Source organism: Heteronotia binoei, chromosome 4 (genome assembly GCF_032191835.1).
Source record: "Heteronotia binoei isolate CCM8104 ecotype False Entrance Well chromosome 4, APGP_CSIRO_Hbin_v1, whole genome shotgun sequence".
Taxonomy (NCBI): domain Eukaryota; kingdom Metazoa; phylum Chordata; class Lepidosauria; order Squamata; family Gekkonidae; genus Heteronotia; species Heteronotia binoei.
The window spans coordinates 117,337,385-117,357,442 of record NC_083226.1 but is presented as its reverse complement, the minus strand read 5'-3'; the positions used below and the strand labels follow the sequence as shown (position 1 = coordinate 117,357,442).

General features: G+C 41.1%; 1 protein-coding gene across 1 annotated transcript in view; it reads left to right on the top strand.

Annotated features, from left to right (window-relative positions):
- Positions 1–11,051, top strand: part of LOC132569512 (leucyl-cystinyl aminopeptidase-like) — a 95,969-nt gene extending 84,918 nt beyond the window's left edge. The window contains exons 14-18 of the mRNA XM_060235652.1: positions 359–543; positions 2,077–2,238; positions 4,142–4,282; positions 5,025–5,106; positions 5,482–11,051. Of these exons, the coding sequence (XP_060091635.1) occupies positions 359–543; positions 2,077–2,238; positions 4,142–4,282; positions 5,025–5,106; positions 5,482–5,616 (705 nt within the window). The 3' untranslated portion in view covers positions 5,617–11,051. The remainder of the gene's footprint in view (positions 1–358; positions 544–2,076; positions 2,239–4,141; positions 4,283–5,024; positions 5,107–5,481) is intronic.
- Positions 11,052–20,058: the final 9,007 nt, after the last annotated feature.

The following is a 20,058-nucleotide window of genomic DNA, read 5'->3' as shown; positions in this document are numbered from 1 at the left end:
GTGTAGTATTGTTTTTTGCCCTTGGTATGTGGGGTTGAGTTAACCATCTTTGAATGCTGATCTGAATCATTTTGTATTAACTCAAATATATGCCCTAGATGTTTGAATTAGCATACTGGTACCAGTTAAGCTTCAGAGTGAATATAACAGTGGGTTCAGCTCATCCACTTGAACTTTTAATGGGAATTGAATAGGAGGGAAAGAGTGCCTGAAGAAGCCCCAGGATTTGTAAATGTGAGTGGTAGACTATTAAGAATTCTTGGACATTTTGAAGTACTTTGGGGGTTTACAATAGCATCCTTGTAGTAACAGGGTTTTTGCTATTGTTCAGTGATGTTTTTCCTTTGTGCTTTCCTAGAAAAAGGTAGAAAACATGCTTGGAGAAAATATTAAGAAACAAACATGGACAAACAAAGGGAGCCTCTCAGAACAAGAGTTGCAATCAAGTCTTCTAACTTTTGCCTGCTCTCATAACTTAGGAAACTGCAGCACTACTGCCACAGTGCTGTTTAATAAGTGGATGAATTCCAGTGGCACCAAAAGGTGAAACACAGATTTTTTAAAAATAAGGTATCCACTTTACAGTGGCATCAAGAAACTATTTTCCTGTCACTTGACCACTACCAGAACAAGACTGTTTCTCTAGTTTTAGATTGATAATTGAATTATCACAGCATTGGATGTGGAAATGCTTGTTTTGATGTCATTGTGAGAAACACTTTATCATACTTTTCTTCATGCAGTTAATAAATGTGGCTGCTAAAATCTGAATTAGACTTGCAAAGTGGGCAGTATTCACATGCTTGGGAATCAATTCCATTGTAGTCAATAGGTCAACTGAAAGCAGATCATTGAAGGCATACATACAGATTTCATGAGAATAAGGGCACAGAGCACATAATTGCATTTTTAAGGGTAAAGCACAAGAGCAGGTTCAAGGTCCTGGTAACATCACTTAAAACCACTGGAGCACACAAAGGGGCCTTCCCAAAATCAGGCATCTTGGCACATCTATGTCTAGTGGACCTTTACACTGGATAGAATTGATAGCAAGGCTATGGTGTCCTTGCTTTTAGATGTGAACATGGTGGAACTATTCAGCTGTGCTTGCATTGTTCTGGATGCTGCTGAAATCCAAGCCTGTGTTTATACCATAGTAGTACAACAAACATTAATATCAGACTGCCCATCTAGTTATTTCAGTTATTAGTGTCATAGATGCATTTAGTAGACTCATCAGTTGGCTCACTGCCTGTGTCAGGTGGCACTGAGATCTGCTACCAATTGATAGCTGCTCTCGTATGGTACTTATGGTGTCATGCCATGAGTTGAATTGTACATATGGTGGTGATTGCTCTTGGTAAGTGTAACATGGGCAAGAAGCCAACAGGTGCAGGCTTTTCAAGAAACAGCAATATATGTGAATGCATTTTGGTCTTCAACCAGTCTTCAGGACCTAGAAATGGTTGATTTCAGATCTAAGGTGGGTCACAGTAATGACATTGCTGCGTGTTAATTTTTGCCTTTTGAAGTAAAACAAACAGATTTACAGTGGCTGTGAAACTGGGGCGTCTGTATCTTTGACAGCAGTACTGACAAAGGAATTATGTGTGCTCCAGTTTATGTAGAAGTGAGAAAAGCTGCCATTGCTTAAACCACCACCACTTTTTCTTCTTTTTTTTTTTGCACAATTCTTGAAGTTATGGGGGACTCTGGTCCTTCTTTAGATCTTACTGAAGAGTTGAAAGATGAACCCAGATTTTTAAAAAAGATCAATAGAAGTGGCTCCTCTGGACATGTGAGGCGACTGTTGCAGTTCCAGACTCACTGTGTGTTTAATGATGGGTTGTTTCCCTCCACAGTGAACTATCACTTTTGTACTGTATAGCCCTGCCTCCCAGTTACCTTTGTATCTGATCAGTCTTCTGATGTAAATTTGTGTGACCTACAGATTCTTCTCTCAGGTTAAGGGCTTTGCTTAAGAGGGGTTATCAAGGCATTTTTAAAAAGCTAAAATACTTTTATGTGGCTGTTCTCTTCAAACTATTCTCATAAAGGTTTGTTCTCCCTGTGTAGTCTGCCAACAGATGTTATGAAGATCATATTCACAGCTGGAGCAAAAACTGAAATTGGCTGGCACTTCCTTTTGAAAATGTATTCCTCTTTGGTTTCTGAAGCAGAAAAGCTCAAAATCCTTGAGGCACTAGCCAGCACAGATAATGTTGGAAATCTGATCAGGTATGAAGCCTCATGTAAACTAGAATCCTAAGGATCATTCTGGCCAGCCACTGAGTCTTCTTTTCTTCTGGACATATTTTTGGTTTTAACCATTTTGTTTGGTTGATCACTGCGGGTTTGTACATCAATATATTTAATTACCAATGTGGCCAGATCTGTGGATACTTAAATTCAAAGACTTAATCATGAACAGACAAGACAGATCTTTTTACAAACCTGAAATATTAAAAAAAAAAAAAATCAGAGGGCTAATAGAAGCAGAACTTGCAGCCTTTAAGAATTGAATGTTCTTGGTGGCTGTTGCTAGGCAACCCCAACAAAATTGCCACCTCTCCAGTCTTTGGTTTGGGTCCCTGTTGTGGAGAAAGGTGGGGTATAAATTATAACTAAAGATGGAGGAGAGATAAGAGGTAGGTAGGTTGGTGGGTAGAAAGGAGAGGAGGAAGCTGGAGGAAATAGTGTGGGGAAAGGGATGCTATGCTATGTAGATATCTTTTCTGGTTTGTGCATTGCTAGATCCACCCATGAAATGAAACTCTCGCTTTTCCTGTGCAGTCCGCTGCTTCCCTAAAAATGCAGTCCCCAGGTTTCAGGTGATAGAGCCCTGTTGTTTGAGAGGTGGGAGTCTGGAGTATGATGGAAAAATCAGCAGAAGTTATCCCTTCTCCACTAGTGGAAGTGGCAAACAAGCACTGGATCTAACCCAGATTTTTTTCTTCCTATACAGAAGGATTATATGCTCGGGGCTGGTCCTGCCACTAGGCAAACTAGGCAATTGCCTAGAATACCAGCCTTCTGGGGAGACCGAATTGGTTACCCCCCCATGTGACTTGGTGACATTATCAGTGCGGGGGGGGTGGTGGCGCCAGAATGTAGCCTTGGCTAGAGTGCCAGACAGTCTAGTGCTGGCCCAGTACATGCTGGAAGGAGTGCAAGTGCACAGAGGCAGCTTCAGAGGTCACTTCAGCTCCAAACAGATAGTCTTTACCTGTCCAAATTTATGCAGGTGGGGGGATTCCATCTTCTGACTTTACATCCTTTCCACACCTGACACAATATCTCAGAAGCCTTGTCTGCAAGAGCACATGTAGAGGCCCCCACATATAGGCTCCATATGAATGAAACTATCTTGAAAAAAATATAGATAATAGATTGCACATATATAATGTCACACTGAGTGCATAGGCCCATTTGGGTGGTTTCTCTAACACATGAAGGCTGGGTGAAAGGATGGAGCCAGTGGATGTGGCTATAACCTTCCCTGCATATATTTGTACATATAAAGTATCTATGTAGGGCTAAAGTGACTCTGAAAATCTTGTCTTTCTTCTACACATGCATACATATGGAGCATTTTGGCATCAAGGAATCCTGGGTAATTTTTCCAGTGTACCTCCTATTCTTTCTAAACCACTGGGCACTCTGAGAGAAGTGCATTTCATGGGGTTGTGCTCCTTGAGATGCAGGTATTGTTATGGACTACTTTCCATGCTGGAAAGGAACTGTTAGGAGCATCGCACTCACTTTGAAATGAAGATAAATGTGACCTACCAGAGTTCACATGCTGAGGTCTGTGACCACTGGGGGAACACCACTAACCAGAAAATAATAATACCGCTGAGAAGACTTCACAGTGTGCTTCAGGACTCTGTGTACAATTTTTATCAAGTCATTGAAATGTTGATTTGTGACCACATAGAAGATCATGGATTATAATTTTTGATGTGAATCTAAATAGCACAGAGGAAAAGAACACTTTCTAGGAATGTGAATGTTTTGACTGTTGCTTGACATGCAGCTAATGAAATTCCTCAGTTGCAATGTACTGCACTGGATCCAGTTCAGGTGATCATAATGATGTATCTCTGAAAAGCCTCTGGCTTAGGCTGCTTTCTCTCTCTAGGTTGATGCAAATAAGTCTTGGAGGAATCCAGATTAGATCACAGGATCTTTCACTCATTCTAAGGAAAGCCAGCCAGACTTTGCCTGGGCACTTAGTGGCCTGGGACTTCGTCAAAGAGAATTGGAATCAACTTATAAGAAAGTAAGAATCTTCTTGAGTTGTAATGATAATAAATTCTGTTTTACACTGTATGTGTGTGGGAGTACATGCTCTTCTTCAGTACACAAACCATACAACATAGGACTAGGTTTTTATATTGAGAGGTACTACTAATACCATTAAGTTTTCTACATCTTCATATTAGTTCCATGAATCTCCCAGCATTCTTGAAGCATTTGACAACTGCAGTGTGTGTACATGAAGAATGTCTTGGTCATGGAAGTGCAATATATACTGACAGACTGAGAGCACACATGAACATATGAAATTGCCTTATACTGAATCATGCCATAGGTCCACCAAAGCCAGTATTGGCTACTCAGACTTGTAGCAGCTCTCCAAGACAGAAGTCTTTCACATCACCTACTACATTCCTTTTAATTAGAGATGCTGGGGGATGAACCTGGGACCTTCTGCATGCCAAGCAGATGTTCAACAATTGAGCAGTAAGCCTTTCCATTCACGGTACACTGCTATTCCAGAGTCTGTCTTTAGCTGCCAGGCATAATTCAAAACACTATGTCTAATTTGTGAAGCATGTAGGTATTCTTGGAGGGTGTTCTCTAACTTTGTTGTTGCCAACTAAGATAAATCTCCTGACTTTTTATTTATAAACCTGGTTGTTCTAATATTGTCACATACTGTATACCTTCCAACAAATCTGACATGAATTAATTTTTTAAAAAAATGCTAGCTCATCTTTATGCACTCTTGTTAATTTCAGATTTCACAGTGGATCATTCACAATTCAAAATATTGTGACTTCGACAACTCATCACTTCTCAACAGAGGAACATCTGCGTGAGGTTTGTTAAAAAAAGAACTTTCACAAAAATATTTTTTGTCATTGACATGGTTGCGAGAGAATACATAGTAGGGGTCAATCCTATGCTATGACATTATTTCAGCTTCTATACTCTCTGCCTTGTACTCTTGTTAGTTTCTAAATAATGACTTAACCAACATCTTTTGAAATTTAAGAGATTGCTGTTGAACTTGTTATGTGTGTTTTAAGATGGTTATTCTGATTATTCTGATTTTTAATATTTACAGTGTAATCAACATTCAATTCTAAATGGAGGTTTTCCTCTCACTTACTTTTTTTGGCTACCCAGGATGCATCAGGAAATGTTTGTTTGCTTTGTCCTGCCATTTTTTTTACATGTGTTTTGTTTCTGCAGGTGAAAGCTTTCTTTGAGTCTAAGTCGGAGGAGACTGTTCAACTCCGATGTGTCCAAGAAGCCATCGAGACAATTCAGCTAAATATCCAGTGGATGAATATAAACTTGAAGAATTTGGAGAAGATGCTGCTGTGATGTTTGCAGAGCCCCCAGAGCTCATATTAGCCACTTGGAATGCTGCGATTCTTACTCTTTTTTGCTTTAGCAAAAAGCGGGGTTGAAAATTGGCAGTGCAACTTTTCTTTGCACTGTGAGAGGATTTTAGTTAGCTCAGGGTATATTTTTTCTAAGCTGGCTCTCTTTGGAGTGGACTGGATGTTGTTGCTTTTTAAGGGAGTAGTCATTCATTGACCAAACATCTACGCAAAAAGGAGACAACTTTTAATATTGTTGCACACCTCCCTTCCATTTGAAATTGAGTTCCATTTTCTAAAATTTGGATAACGACTCAACAAGAGCAACAAGGCAACAACTCCCCTGAGAGCAGGTTTCCTTTGTAGATTGCTGTTTGATCCACCTTCTTCGTTGTTGGCAATTTCCTGTGTTGTAAATACCATACTTGTGGAGCACATGTGTTTGTTTGTTTAAGTACCATGATTCTAAATGGCTGCTAAAGCATATAAAGTGGAGGTGGAAGAAATGTATTATTGTTTTCAGTGTAGCTGAGTGCTACTGAAACTGTATACTAGATAAGCCAAACAATTCTTATTTTCAAAAGTTGAAAGGGGGAGAAAATTGTGTACAGTTTAGTAAATGAGATTGATAAGACTAACAAAAACCACCTCCTTGTATACTTAGTGCTGTTGAAGCAATGCTACAGAACATTGTACAGGCAGTTATTCTGCCTGATTTGATACTTTTATTGCTGATTTCTGACCTTTATTTACTTTGCATCTTTTTAAGAGTCTTCATTAACAAAATGTCACATCATTAATTAATGTATGCCACAGAGCTTTAGTTCTACATGACCCCGTCCTGGAAATCTTGCTTTAATTTATATGTTCTATGATGGAGCAACAATGCTGGGGCAAAGCTGAAATGTAAGTTTTTGTATAGACGACCCAAGACAAGTTAAATTTACTAAAGGGTATGCAATTCAAAGGCACTTCAGGTGTATAAATATAGTTTAGGCCACTCTTAAGAAATACATAGTGTATAGAAGGGCAAGGAAAGCTTTCAAAACCAAATTGTCTCCTTAATGATAAGAATGGAAGACTGGAATTCTTTGAGGAGCTGCATTTCATCAAGATTGCCATGGTAATGTCTGTCTTGATTCATCACATATATAGCTTAATGTTTATTACAATAACTAGGTTTTCAACTATGAAGAAAATGAAACGGAATAAGAGAAATGCATATAAGTCATTGAAAGTAATGTGTTTAGGCTAAGGGCAAACTCCTCAATAGTCTTAGGTAGCTCCATTTTTCAAACTGCTCAGAAGCAGCTCACCTTGATACAATCAGAGGGAAAAAATTACCTACCACTTACTCTTTGAATGAAAATAAATAATTTCCTTTAAGGTTATGTCTTTAGAAGTGTTGCCATGACCTTGTGTTGTCCTGGACAGAGGGTGTGAATTGCTCCGTGTTCTCTTCCGTGCTTTCTGATATGCTCTCCTGGCTGTACCTTCTCCTATAAACTGATCCTATCTTCAGTTTGTTAAGTTACAGTAGTGATGGATTTAAACCTGTAGAATAAGAGCCCCATTAATTTCCTTTCTTGGGTCATTTAACACTATTCTGCAGCATATAGAGGTGCTTGCTACTGGAAACATGAAGTGTACTAGAAAATATAGTGCACCAGTATCTTCAAATTAAGAATATAATGTTAAAGCACTCTTTTCAATTATTTCTTTTTTTAGTATGGAATTCAGATTTTGTTATGTGATGAATAGTCATGTGTATTCTTTGCTTGCCTATGCCTGGAATGAGATCCAATCCCCAGTAGAACCAATCAAAGCTTTCTCACTTCCCTCCTAAAACTGCAAGTCAAATATAGCTTTGATTCTAACAAGCTTTGATTTCTTTTTAATTTCCTGTTGGTTCACTGGAAGTTGGAGTGGTTGGGCTGTCCTTTATTCTTTAAATTCAAGCCAAAGCAGCAGTTCACAGATATCAAGTCCTGTGTTAGATGACCTTTAATCTGTGCTGTACTGTTCCTATCAGAATAATAATGCACTGTAGTGATATTCGGAGGTCTTTTCTGTAGTTTAATAATATGCAGTGATTCTTGCTCAAGTAAAGAATTTTCTACAATGTTTTAAGACACATATAGGGCTATTAATAGTATACTTTCATAAATGGTGAAATCTCAGTTCTGTTTAATATTCCTTAGCTTTGGAAACATCTGAAGCTGGTTGTGTTCAAAGTTTCTATGCTGCTGTGGTATCCTACTCAACAGTATCCCCTCTTTGTGCATGTGTGCATGCCCCCCCATAGCTTTGCTGTTGTCACTCCTCAGTTCTAAGATTTTGTCAGAGAGAATTTTTCATTTTTTTCAGCTTCCTTTCTCATCAACCTCCATGTGAAGAAATGCATCACAGAAATTTTCAAGCAGTACCCACTGCCCCCCTTTAATCATGTTCTGAATTGGTTTTTAAATCTTTCTGGGATGTGGGTTTTTTGCAAGGAAAGAATTTGAATAGGGAAAATCTTGGTTGTATTTAATCTAATAGTAGCAATTATTCATGTGCCTTATGGAGTGACTGTGAAAGGAATATATTGGTGTATATAAAGAAAGTCTGTATTTTTTACACTCTCCTTTCACAACTGTTGTCTTACCTATAGGAAGGTGTGTATTGTTATGGTTATTGAATGAATGAGGAAAAACCCTTTTTTAAAGCCCATTTTGTTGGCATGCCTTGCAATAAAACTGATTTTTAGGTCCTTGGGACTAGAAGTCAGTTACTGTGATCCAAAACTCTATGGTGTTCTGATGTACACTGCGAGTGGCACACAAGCAAGAATTTTGCTGTTAATGTCAGTGACAGGAAACATGGAGCATTCACTGAGGCTAAAAACAAGCATCTGTTATCTGTTAGGGGTATGCATTTGACTAAATCCAAGCCTCCCCCCCCCCTCAAAAAAAAAACTCCTGAAAGATACCTTATTTCGTATTCTTGGATATTCTTTCAGTGAGATATAGATTTGGCTATTTTTCTGTTTATCTGAAATGGCTGTGCCCCCAAAATCTTGAAAATATTCCTAGAAATATTTGGGATTTTTTGGGACAACCAAGTAGTCAAAGTTAAAGGGTGTTTGGGATTGCAGTCCCTTTAAATTGCCTTCTGGGTGAACCTGCCACTTGGACAATGTGTTTAAAGGGGCTGGAAGCCTTCAAAGTTTACTAGTGGAGTTGTGGCTTGGAGGGACAAAGATTCTTTTAAACACATTTCCCCCCTTGAAATCAGTGGGGGGATGGGGGCACCTTCTTTGTGGGTCCATAGAATTGGACCTCTTGGTCCAATCTTTTTGAAACTTCTGTGGGGTTGTAGAGAGGCACCAGCAGCTATGCTGCAAAATTTTGTGCTTCTACCTTTAAAAAAAACAGCTTCCCAGATAACTCTTGGATCAATTTTCCATTATACTCTATGAGATTTGGGAATATTGGAAAATACTGATTTTGGGGGAGGGGTGATATTCTCAAACTTGAAAAATACAAAAAAAATATTTGCATACCCCTGCTGCTAATATGTTTTCTCAAAGGGTCTTGCTTATGCTCCTCAAATCAAGTGCTCAGCTGACTGTAACTGAATAGGTTTCAATCCAAGTCTGATTTACAGTGTCTAGGTATCAGCCTTAGTTATCAAGTCTTCGAATGCTTTAAGTACAATTTGTAGTATTCTGCTGTTGAACTTTAATGTTAGACCAGGGGGAAATGCTTTTCAGTGATTCATCTCTCATGTGAACATCATACACTGTAAAAATGCATAGAAGTATTGTCTGTTACTTTTCTCTAAGAATGAAAGTTAGATGCAGTGACCAAATCACTAATGTGAGTTGGGTTTATTTTTTAGCTCTAGGTCAGAGAAAGAATTTTTGAACCACATTTTCATCTTTGAAACAGTTGCATACTTTTTATAGGTGGGGAAACAATAATAGCAGTCACTGTGTCTCATTTTGAGATGGATGATGCAAGCTTTCCATGAACTTTAGTCCAGTCTGTTAACAGATAGAAATGGGGGTTTGAAGGTGTCAGTCTGAAGAGTCAAACTGCATTTTTGTTGTACAGAAGTCCCGAGATGCTTTTAAAGTCACATGGTCTCATGGTATTGGGAGCTGCTGTGTGCATTTCATCAGGGAATTCTGAAGCTGTTACTCAGCTAGTTTAGTCTCTCCAGTTGCTCAGTGCTTTCTTCCATTCAGAAACTTGGAAAAGAGAAGGAAACTATCATGAAGAGCACATACCATATCAGATATTGGAGACATTATATTCAAAGTTATGTATGAGCACCCTGAGAAATCTGCTTTTGTGTGTTGGGAAGGAAACACAGCCTTCTGTCTTGCTTTTTTTTTTAAAGCAAGAGTTGTACCCAAACAATATAGCCAAGCCTTTTGAAATCATCTGTAGCTAAAACAATGTTGCATAATTCTTTCAAAGCACAGATACTTTTCAGACTGATTATCTTAAAACTGAGATTGATCTTTTTTGAATTCTCACATGGCAACTGCGTGCATACTAGTTTGCATTTAATTTTGTTTCTTTCTAGGGATGTTGATGGGGGAAGACAGTAAGGGAGGATTTTTTTTTATAATGGATCTTGTTGGTTTTAAGGTATCTGCCATACCTAAAACTGGACATACATTTTAAAAATAGTACTTCAAGGAATGTGATTGTGCCACTTTTCCTTGGAAGCAACATGCTTCAGGATGCTGACCTTCAAACTGAATACTTACATGATTATACATCTTTCACCTGTTCTCTATTAGATAATACAGTCATTTGCATAAATTGGTTTTCTTAATCTCTTTGTACTCTGAACTTTATTGTTTCATTAACTGTACAGTTTTTGAATGCATTTCATGAATCTAGATTTCTGTGTGTGTTTCAGATTAAGGAATGCAGGTCTAAAGCCTCATTCTAGTCAGGTGCATGCTATATAGCCTTCCTCTTCCAACACATGTAGAAGACAATGCAGGGACACACTCCTGAGTAGTTGTTATATCTTGTTTTTACTTATTCTGTGTCATGTTGCAACTGTGTCATGTTTTGTCATGTAGGTAATGAAGTGGTTGTTAAAGTTTTAGCCACTTTAAAATTGTCATTTGCCATACTTAAGCTCTCAGGTCATAGTTTTTCATAAATTAAACCTCCTAGGTTTGCTTTGTTACTTAAACCTGCTGTTGTAGTAGAAATACAGACCTTTACACGTGATGTTATTTTGATCAAAGCAATGATCTGGCATCTTTTTCCAGTTAGTCATGGCACCATGTAGCAAATTACTGTAAAAATCTGAAATAGTTACCTTTTTTAAAATGTGGAATGCTATGATGCTTGAAAGCCACTAAAGGCTTTTGATGTTCAAAGAAAGAGTGGATTTTTCAGAGTAAATTTGCAGCAGATCTTTGGAGATGTCTTTAATTCTATCGATAACAAGAAGTTGGCCTAAACAATGGTAACGTCAAAGTAATTCTGGCATTTCAAACACAACAGGAATTTGGGGAAAGTGGTTAAACTTTCTGTGTTCAGTACTGTAAAGATGCACAGTTCAAGGTACAAAATGCCTAAGCAGTAACACTCCAAATTATAAAATATTTGCCTTGAGGTGAAGGATTTCTGAAAACAATGTATGTACATGTCTACAAATTTATATGCAACTTTTTGTTTTCCTTAATTTTGTAAAAGGGAATTAAAGCCTATTTTTCTTTGTACTTCAAGTTAAATGGTGTGTATAATAATTAGCACTGATTTGAAGGGCATGTATACTGCAAGCACTGTTATGTTTGGGGGGGGGGTCAAATTAAAATAAAATCTTTAAATACAAAATAGTTTATTTTTTGATATCTTTACCTCAGTTCTTCAGATGTATTTTAAAAAGGATATTGAATGATTGTATTTTTTAAAAAAGGGTATTGAATGACTGTACCAGTTTATTACATACCAACTGTGTCTGTCAAGAAAGATGATAATTTTGTGAGATATAAGCAGCATTCCTAAACAGATCTATCATTGTTGTTTTATGGGGCTTATCCCCAGGAAATGTCTTCAGGAGTGTGCAGTCTTCATAGGCTTAATTATTTCACTCGCCTAGGTAACAGTGCTAAGGTTCAGGAGCTATTGCCTCTTCCAAATGATCAAGGGGACCTTTCTTCTTTAGCAGACAATTGTGCTTTCAAATCTATAATGTGGCTGTTCTAATTAAAGCAGCAGTTCCTGTGGTTGGTATAGTAGAATTTGCAGCTAACTCTAGTTGACCTTTCAAAATGACCCTTGTTGTACAGCACACCTTCAGGGTTTGGATACTGGCATACAAAATGGTGCTGTGGTGCTGGGAACACACAGTTCTTACAAGAACAAAATGGAGGACAAGAGAACATTGGTGTAAGACACTTTGGGTCTTCCCCTAAGGAGAAAAATGGGGGGTAAATTTCCTTTTGTGCATTCTGAATCTACAGCTCATCAGCTTTATTTGATACTCTTGAGTTCTAGTATTTTGGCAGAGGGAGAAAAACTTTCTCTTGGTCAGCTCTTCCCACTCCATTCATAATTATTCATGCCCACACTTTCTACAGTTAACAGAAGCAAAAAATTAATTGATCTCCTCTGCCATCTTCCCTTAGCAATCCCTTCATTGCTTTGCCATCCAAAGGCCCAGCTGTGCTTCTCTGGTTGGTTTCCTGCTCCAGATATATTTAAATATATATCTTGTTTGTCTTGATGCTTTTAACAGCCTGCTCTTCAAAATCTCTCTTTGCATGCCTATTGACTTAGATTTATTTTGCCAGAGCCTGCGATCCCTTCTATTCAATTCATTGGAGCAGACCTATCACATCTTAAAAGAAGCCCCTTTACTTTTTATAGCTTCCTTGACTTGCACTGTTAACCATTCAGGCATTCTTTTAGCCTTGGCAGTTCCTTTCTTAACCTGTGGTATACATTCTATCTGTGCTTCATTTAGTGTGGTTTTAAATAGCTTCCAAGCATCCTCTAAAGCAGTGGTCCCCAACCTTTTCGGCTTCGGGGACCGGCACCAGGGCCGGCCTGCTGACCACAGTCCCAGGGCTGGCAGGGTGAGAGCACCCAATCCGGCCTTCCCCCCCCCCGTGGCATTTCCTCCTCCCTCCTTTGCCCCCTGCACAGCATCGCTGCCTCCTCCTCCCGTTTTCCTCCCCGTTTCCTCCTCTCTTCTTTGCCCTCCACACAGCCTCGCCACCTCCTCCCCCCCGTTTCCTCCTCCCTCCCTCTGCTGCTGCCCCCGCGTGCAGCCTCGCAACCGCCTCCTCCCCATTTTCACCATTTTAAGGTTGGGGAAGGGGCCGTGAAGCGCCTCCCAGACCCCCCCACACACCAATCAGCTGATGGGTGGGAAAACCGCAGCAGCAGCGAGCAACGCTACCCTTGCCTCCTTCCCTTCCCTGGCCTTAAAACGGTGAAAACAGGGGGAAGAGGAGGCCCTGGGGGGGGGGGGCGGGAAGGTTGCATGGTCCATTTCAAACAGGCTGCAATTCAGTACCGGTCCCCAGCCCGGGGGTTGGGGACCCCTGCTCTAGAGATTTGACTCTCCTGTGTTTTCCTTTCAACTTCCTTTTAACTATTCCCCTCATTTTTGTAAAGTTCCCTCTTTTGAAATCAAATGGAACATTAAGGGTAGCTTTCCATTGACCTGAATGCTGAACTTACTAATATTGTGGTCAGTGTTCCCAATTGGTGTAACAACCTCTACATCTCTCACCAGGTCTTGAGAGCTGGTCAGAACCAAGTCCAAAATCGCCAGCCTTCTGGTTGGCTCTGTGGCCAACTGATCCTATACACAGGCAGTTGGGCCAGTCAAGTCCTCTAAATGTTGCAGATATAAATGAGACCATATAGACACTGCATTTTCCATGATAGATGCTCAAGTCTTTCCTCTAGAGACCAGGTTAATTTAATTTAATTACATTTATAAGATTGTCCTTTTGCCTTATGGTGGGAGCCAAGATGGGTAATAGACAAGGGTAACATCAGCCATAAAAAAAGAAAACATTAGCCAAAATAAAACAGTTCCTTCAACATTCACAGATGCCCACACTATTGAAACTGTTACTAGTACTATAAGAAACCCCAAACACTCCTCTAACAATTCAGTAGTACAACAGTCCTGAATGCTACTAAAGAAGAGCTTTTATAATGCCCTTGGAGAGCTCAGCTACCAAATAGCTGAAGCTCAGTAGTTTATTTGGCAGCTGTTGTGCCTTTTTTGTAAAGCCTCATCAGACAGCCACTTTGCTTTCTTACATTTCTTTTTCTTTGGGATGGTTGCTGCCTTCTGTACAATGTCATGGACCTCTGTCCATAGTTCTTGAGGCACTCTGTCTGTCAACTCTATTTCCTTAAACCTATTCTTCACCTCCACTGTATATTCATAAGGGATGTGATCAAGGTCAAACCTGAATGGCCTAATTGCTTCCCCAGTTTTCTTCAGTTTAAGCCTGAATTTTGCAATGAGTAGCTCATGATCTGAGCTGCAGTCAGCTCCAAGACTTGTTTTTGCTGACTGTAAGGAGCTTCTCCATCTTTGCAGAGTATATAATCAATCTGATTTCTGTGTTGCCCAAGAGGTGATGTCCATGTGTAGTCTCCTTTTAGGTTGTTGGGTGTTTGCTATGACCAGCTTGTTCTCTTGACAAAACTCTATTAGCCTTTGCCTGGCTTCATTTTGTTCTCCAAGGCCAAACTTGTCAGTTGTTCTGGTTACCTTTTAACTTCCTGCTTTGGCATTCCAGTCCGCTATGATGAAGAGGACATCTTTTTTTGGTGTTAATTCTAGAAGGTGTTGTAGATCTTCGTAGAACTGGTCCACTTCAGCCTCTTCTGCATCAGTGGTTGGGGCATGGACGTGGATTACTGTGATATATTGAATGGTTTGCCTTGGATACGGATGGAGATCATTCTTTCATTTTTGAGATTGTATCCCATTACTGCCTTCATCTCTCTCTTGTTAACTATAAAGGCCACACCATTTCTTATATGGGACTTTTGCCCACAGTAATACATTTAGTGATCTTCTGAGTTAAATTGACCCATTTCCTTCTCCAGTGGATCACATTGTGTGCGTTTTCAGCTGTGGCCTGTCCATCTTGGGTGGCCCTGCATGACATAGCCTGCAGCTTCACTGAACTATGCAAGTGCTCTCACCACATCAAGGCAGCAATCCATGAGAGAATAGCTGAGGAAAGAAGGAAAATGAAAGGCAAAGGTGAAAAGGAAAGATTCACCCAAGTGTATGCAGATTTCCAGAGAACAGCAAGGAAAGATAAGGAGCCCTTCTTGAAGGAACAATGCAAAACAATAGAGGAAAATAATAGAATGGGAAGGACAAGAGATCTCTTCAAGAAAATTGGAGGAATCAAGGGAACATTTTGTGCAGAGATGGCCGTGATAATGGACAAAAACGATAGGGACCTAACAGAAGCAGAAGAGATTAGGAAGTGGTGGCAAGAATACAAAGAAGAATTATACAAGATGGATCTCAATGTCCTTGACAATCATGATGGTGAAATCACTGATCTTGAGCCAGACATCCTGGAGTGTGAAGTCAAATGGGCCTTAAAAAGCATTACAAACAACAAAGTGAGTGGAGATGATGATATCCCACTTGAGCTATTCAAAGTCCTAAAAGACAATGCTGTTAAAATGATGCACTCATTATGTCAGCAAATTTAGAAAATGCATCAGTGGCCACAGGATTGGAAAAGGAGAGTTTATATTCCAATCCCAAAGAAGGGTAATGCCAAGGAATTTTCAAATTACCACACCATTGCACTCATTTCACATGCCAGCAAGGTCTTGTTAAAGATCCTACAAGCTAGACTTCAGCACTATGTAGATCGGGAACTACCAGAAGTTCAAGATGGGTTTCAGAGAGGTAGAGGAACTAGAGATCAAATTGCCAACATTTGCGGGATTATGGCGAAAGCATGGGATTACCAGAAAACTGACTATGCTAAAGCCTTCGATTGTGTGGATCACAACAAACTATGGTAAGTCCTTAAAGAGATGGGAGTACCAGACCACCTCACATGTCTCCTGAGAAACCTGTATAAGGGTCAAGAAGCAACTGTCAGAACAGGATATGGAACAACTGATTGGTTTAGAATAGGAAAAGGAGTTTGACAAGGATGTATATTGTCACCCTGCTTATTTATTTATTTTATTTTATTCCACTTATATCTCACCCTCCCCACTGAGGCAGGCTTAGGGCGGCTCACACAGACATACATGTGCATGATTCAACATAGTAGTACAGCATTAAAACCATAAAACATAGAGTAAAAATAAACATAAAATACATTAAAAAATGTTTTGGTGCCATGATCTTACATTTTCCAATGTTATAGTTCTCTGTATAGCAGATCTTAAGTTATCCTCTCTGCAGCTGCTATACAGCAGATTGTTGTTGGTGGTTCACATGTTGCTTTAAACTGTAGTAGCCAACAGCCTAGTTCACAAATGCCTGGTGGAAGAGTGCCGTCTTACAGGCCCTGTGGAACTGTATGAGCTCTCGCAGGGCCCTGACCTCTTCCAGCAACTCATTCCATCAGCTTGGGCCACTACAGAGAAGGCTCTGGCTCTAGCTGACATGAGCCTGGCCTCTTTTGGGCCAAGGATTGTAAGTAGATTTTGTGATCCAGACCGAAGTGCTCTCTGGGGAACATGTGGGGAGTACATCATGCAGAATGCCGGACTAGATAAAGCACAAACCGGAATTAAGATTGCCAGGAAAAACATCAATAACCTCAAATATATGCAGATGACACCACTCTAATGGCAGAAAGTGAAGATGACCTAAAGAACCTCTTGTTGAGTGTGAAAGAGGAGAGCACAAAAGTAGGCTTGAAACTCATCATCCAGAAAACTAAGATCATGGCATCCGACCTTGTCACTTCTTGGCAAATATAAGGGGCAGACATGGAAGTAATGACAGACTTCACAGTCCTGGGATCCAAGATCACTGCACATGGTGACTACAGCCATGAAATTAAAAGACATTTGCTCCTTGGGAGGACAGCTATGGCAGACCTATTCAGTATAATAAAAAGTAGAGACATCACCCTGCCAACAAAAGTCCATATAGTCAGTGATGGTATTCCCAGAAGTAATGTATGGCTGTGAGAGTTGGACCATAAGGAAGGCTAAGAGCAGAAGAGTAGATGCTTTCGAGCTGTGGTGCTGGAGAAGACTCTTGCGAATCCCTTGGACTGTAAGAAGATCAAATCAGTCAGTCCTAAGGGAAATCAACCCTGACTGTTCCCTGGAAGGTCAGATGCTGAAGCTTAAATACTTTGGCCATCAAATGAGAAGGGAGCACTCACTGGAGAAGATTCTGATGCTGGGAAAGACAAGGCAAAAGAAGAAGGGGATGGCAAAAGATGAGATGGCTGGACAGCGTTATTGATGTAACCATCATAAATTTAAGCAGACTTCGGAGGATGTTGGAAGACAGGAGGGACTTGGTCCATGAGGTCACAAAGAGTCGGACTCAACTGTGAGACTGAACAACAAAGTGTTTGTATTGTGACAGTCCAGTGGCCAAGGTTCTGCTGGATCACTTACAGATAACTAGCCACCTTGAAACCCCTAAAATGGGATTAAAATAATCCCAGGTAGGGAGAATAATCACCTAGTTTAGCTGGGTTTTTCTCCCTTTGTCCACATGCAGAAGGTGCCATGGTAACGAAAATATTGACCTGTTTATTTAAACAGCTGCCCCCATTTTTTTCTCCCCAGTGGGGTCTCAAATCATTGAGTCATTGCTCTCCTGTCCTCCATTTCCTTCTGAAAAACAACAACCCTGTGGAGATTAGGCAGAGTGAGTGTAAATGTCCCAAAGTCACTCAATGATGTTCTCCAGTGGTCCCAGGAGTGGGCCAGTCCTCACTCTTGGGATCATAGCTCCTCCTCTTCGATTGCAGGGCTTAACAAACTTGACCCGAAGGGGAGGTGCTTGATCCTCAGAAGTCAGTTTGTTTAGCCCTGCTATCGAAGCAGGATGTGTTATTAGAGCCCCTTTGAGGCTCTTGACCCGAAGGAAAAACAAAACAAAAACAAGAGAAGATCAACAAGGAACAAAGAAACAGCAGGGAAGCAGATAATTACCTTGTAAAGTCGCGCTGCTGTTCTGGGGAGGAATCTTCTCCCCCACCGTGTTTGAAAGAGCGTCTGAGTAGCCTCGGCGGCGAGGCACGGGCACGCTCATTCGTCCCTCTTCCTCCCGGTCAGGCAGACGTGCTCAGGGCCATGGAGCGATCCTCCCTCCAGCGCCCTGCAAAGGCACCCTGGCAAACCCAGGGGCCTAAGGGGTCAGTAGCACTGAAGAGAAGAGGAGAGAGAGAGACCGGACAGCGGGGAAAGGACTCGTGCTTAGCACGCAGCCCTCCCAGAGCACCGACGACAGAGCGTTTGGCACGGTAGATGGTAAGCCAAGATGCTGAAGTCTCTGCATGGGGGGATTTCTCGTATGGGACGGCAAGGGATAAGAGGAGGTCTCTGGACCTAGCCCTTATGTTCCTTTTTTCCTGAATAATCCGTCAGGATGCTGAGATCTTTGGCAGATAGTTGCAGTCTCAGTGTCCCCCCCCCCCTTCCTCCTTCTCCCCTTTTTCTTCCCTTACCTTCCTGGGCTCAGGAGGTATGGCTATTTATTTGGCCCTCCTTTTTTCTTTGGGAAAGAGAGAGGGAGTAGTGGACAGCGTTATGCTGGTGGGGGAAGGTGTGTGTGGAGGGATTAGTTTTTTGGCGGGAATGGTAGCCATTTTGCTTCTGCTTTTTGTACTTACAGGGCCATACATTCTAAGATGGCCACCTCCACCAGATTTCCTAAAGGAGCAATTATGGAGGAGGGCACTTGCGATTTGGAGTTGGCTGATTCACCAGCACAGGCAGAAGGGGCAGAAGATCATCATGCTGATGTCTCTGCAGATGAGGCCAAGTCTAATCTCCTCTCATGGATACAAGAGTTGGTTAGAAAGGAGGTAAAGGCAGCTTCTGCAGCCACCCCAACCCCCACACTCAAGAGAACAGCCAAGCTGAAACACAGGGCAGTAGATAGGGAAGAGGAAAGTTCCTCTCCTAGATAGCAGGACACAGTTCCACTCCTTTCCCTCTGATCAAGAGGAAGAGGATTCTGATTTGTCGGACTCTTCCTCATTGCAAGACACTGGAGAACTCTCTGAGGAAGAGGAAGGGGTCGCTTCAATTCATTCCAAACTTTTTCCTGTGGAAGTGTATACACGCTTACTTCCAAAGGTGATTAGGACATTGCAGATCCAGTACACTCCCAAGTGCAAGGATGAGGAAGAGGCAGAGTTTCCCTTGGCAATGGAAGACATCATTCCAAAATCAGAATCCATACCCCTACAGGTTCCATTGCCTTCGGGGGTTTTCTCTGTCATCAGGTCAGAATGGGAACATCCAGCCAAACCAAAAACGGTTTCGTTAAATTTTTCTAAGTTTTTTTCATTCATCCCAGAGGCGGCCAAGAGACTAAAGTTACCAGTGGTAGATGACCCGGTCAATAGTCTGGCTTCTAATTCCATACTCCCGATGGATGCAGATGGGATGCCAAGGGATCCGACGGACAAGCACATAGAACAAGCTCTATGTCGGGATTTTGAAGCCTCAGCCAATTCTCTGAAAGTATCAGCCACCACGTCTCTATTCTGTAGAGCTTCATATATGTGGCTATCTGACCTGGCTAAGAGGGATGACCTGCCTAAGGACTCGCTTAAGAAGATTACATTGGCTACTGCCTTTGCATCAGACTCTACTCTTGAAGCCGTTCAGCTTTTTGCTAGGGCCATGGCATCTAGCATCACGGCTAGAAGAAACACCTGGCTATGTAATTGGGATGCGGATCCTTCAGCCAGGGCTAAGGTAGCTGCAGTTCCGTTTAAAGGGGCCTCACTCTTTGGAGAAGGCCTAGATAGATATCTTATTGAGGACAGAAACAAAAAAGTCTTGCCTTCCAAGAGACGGGATGACAGGACAAAACAAAGGTTTCAGTCCTTTCAGGGAAATCGGAGAGATTCCAGGCAAACTCCCTTCAAGCAATACAGATCAAAGTGGCAGCCAAAGTCCAGAGATGGTAGAACTTCATTCGGGGGGAAACAGAATCAGCTCAATAAAGGACAAAAGAAGTCCACCTCAGCATGACTGGGACGGTCCTCTGGATATAAGTCAGATAGGAGGACGTCTTCAGAGATTCTCTCATGTTTGGCACCAAACGATTTCAGACAGATGGGTGTTGGACACAATTACAACGGTTACTCTCTGGAATTTTATTCGCTTCCCCGACACCATTTTCTAGAAGTACAGAAATCTCAGTCTCCCGAGAAACATTGAACATTGCTTCTAGCCATCGACCATCTGGTATCGATAGG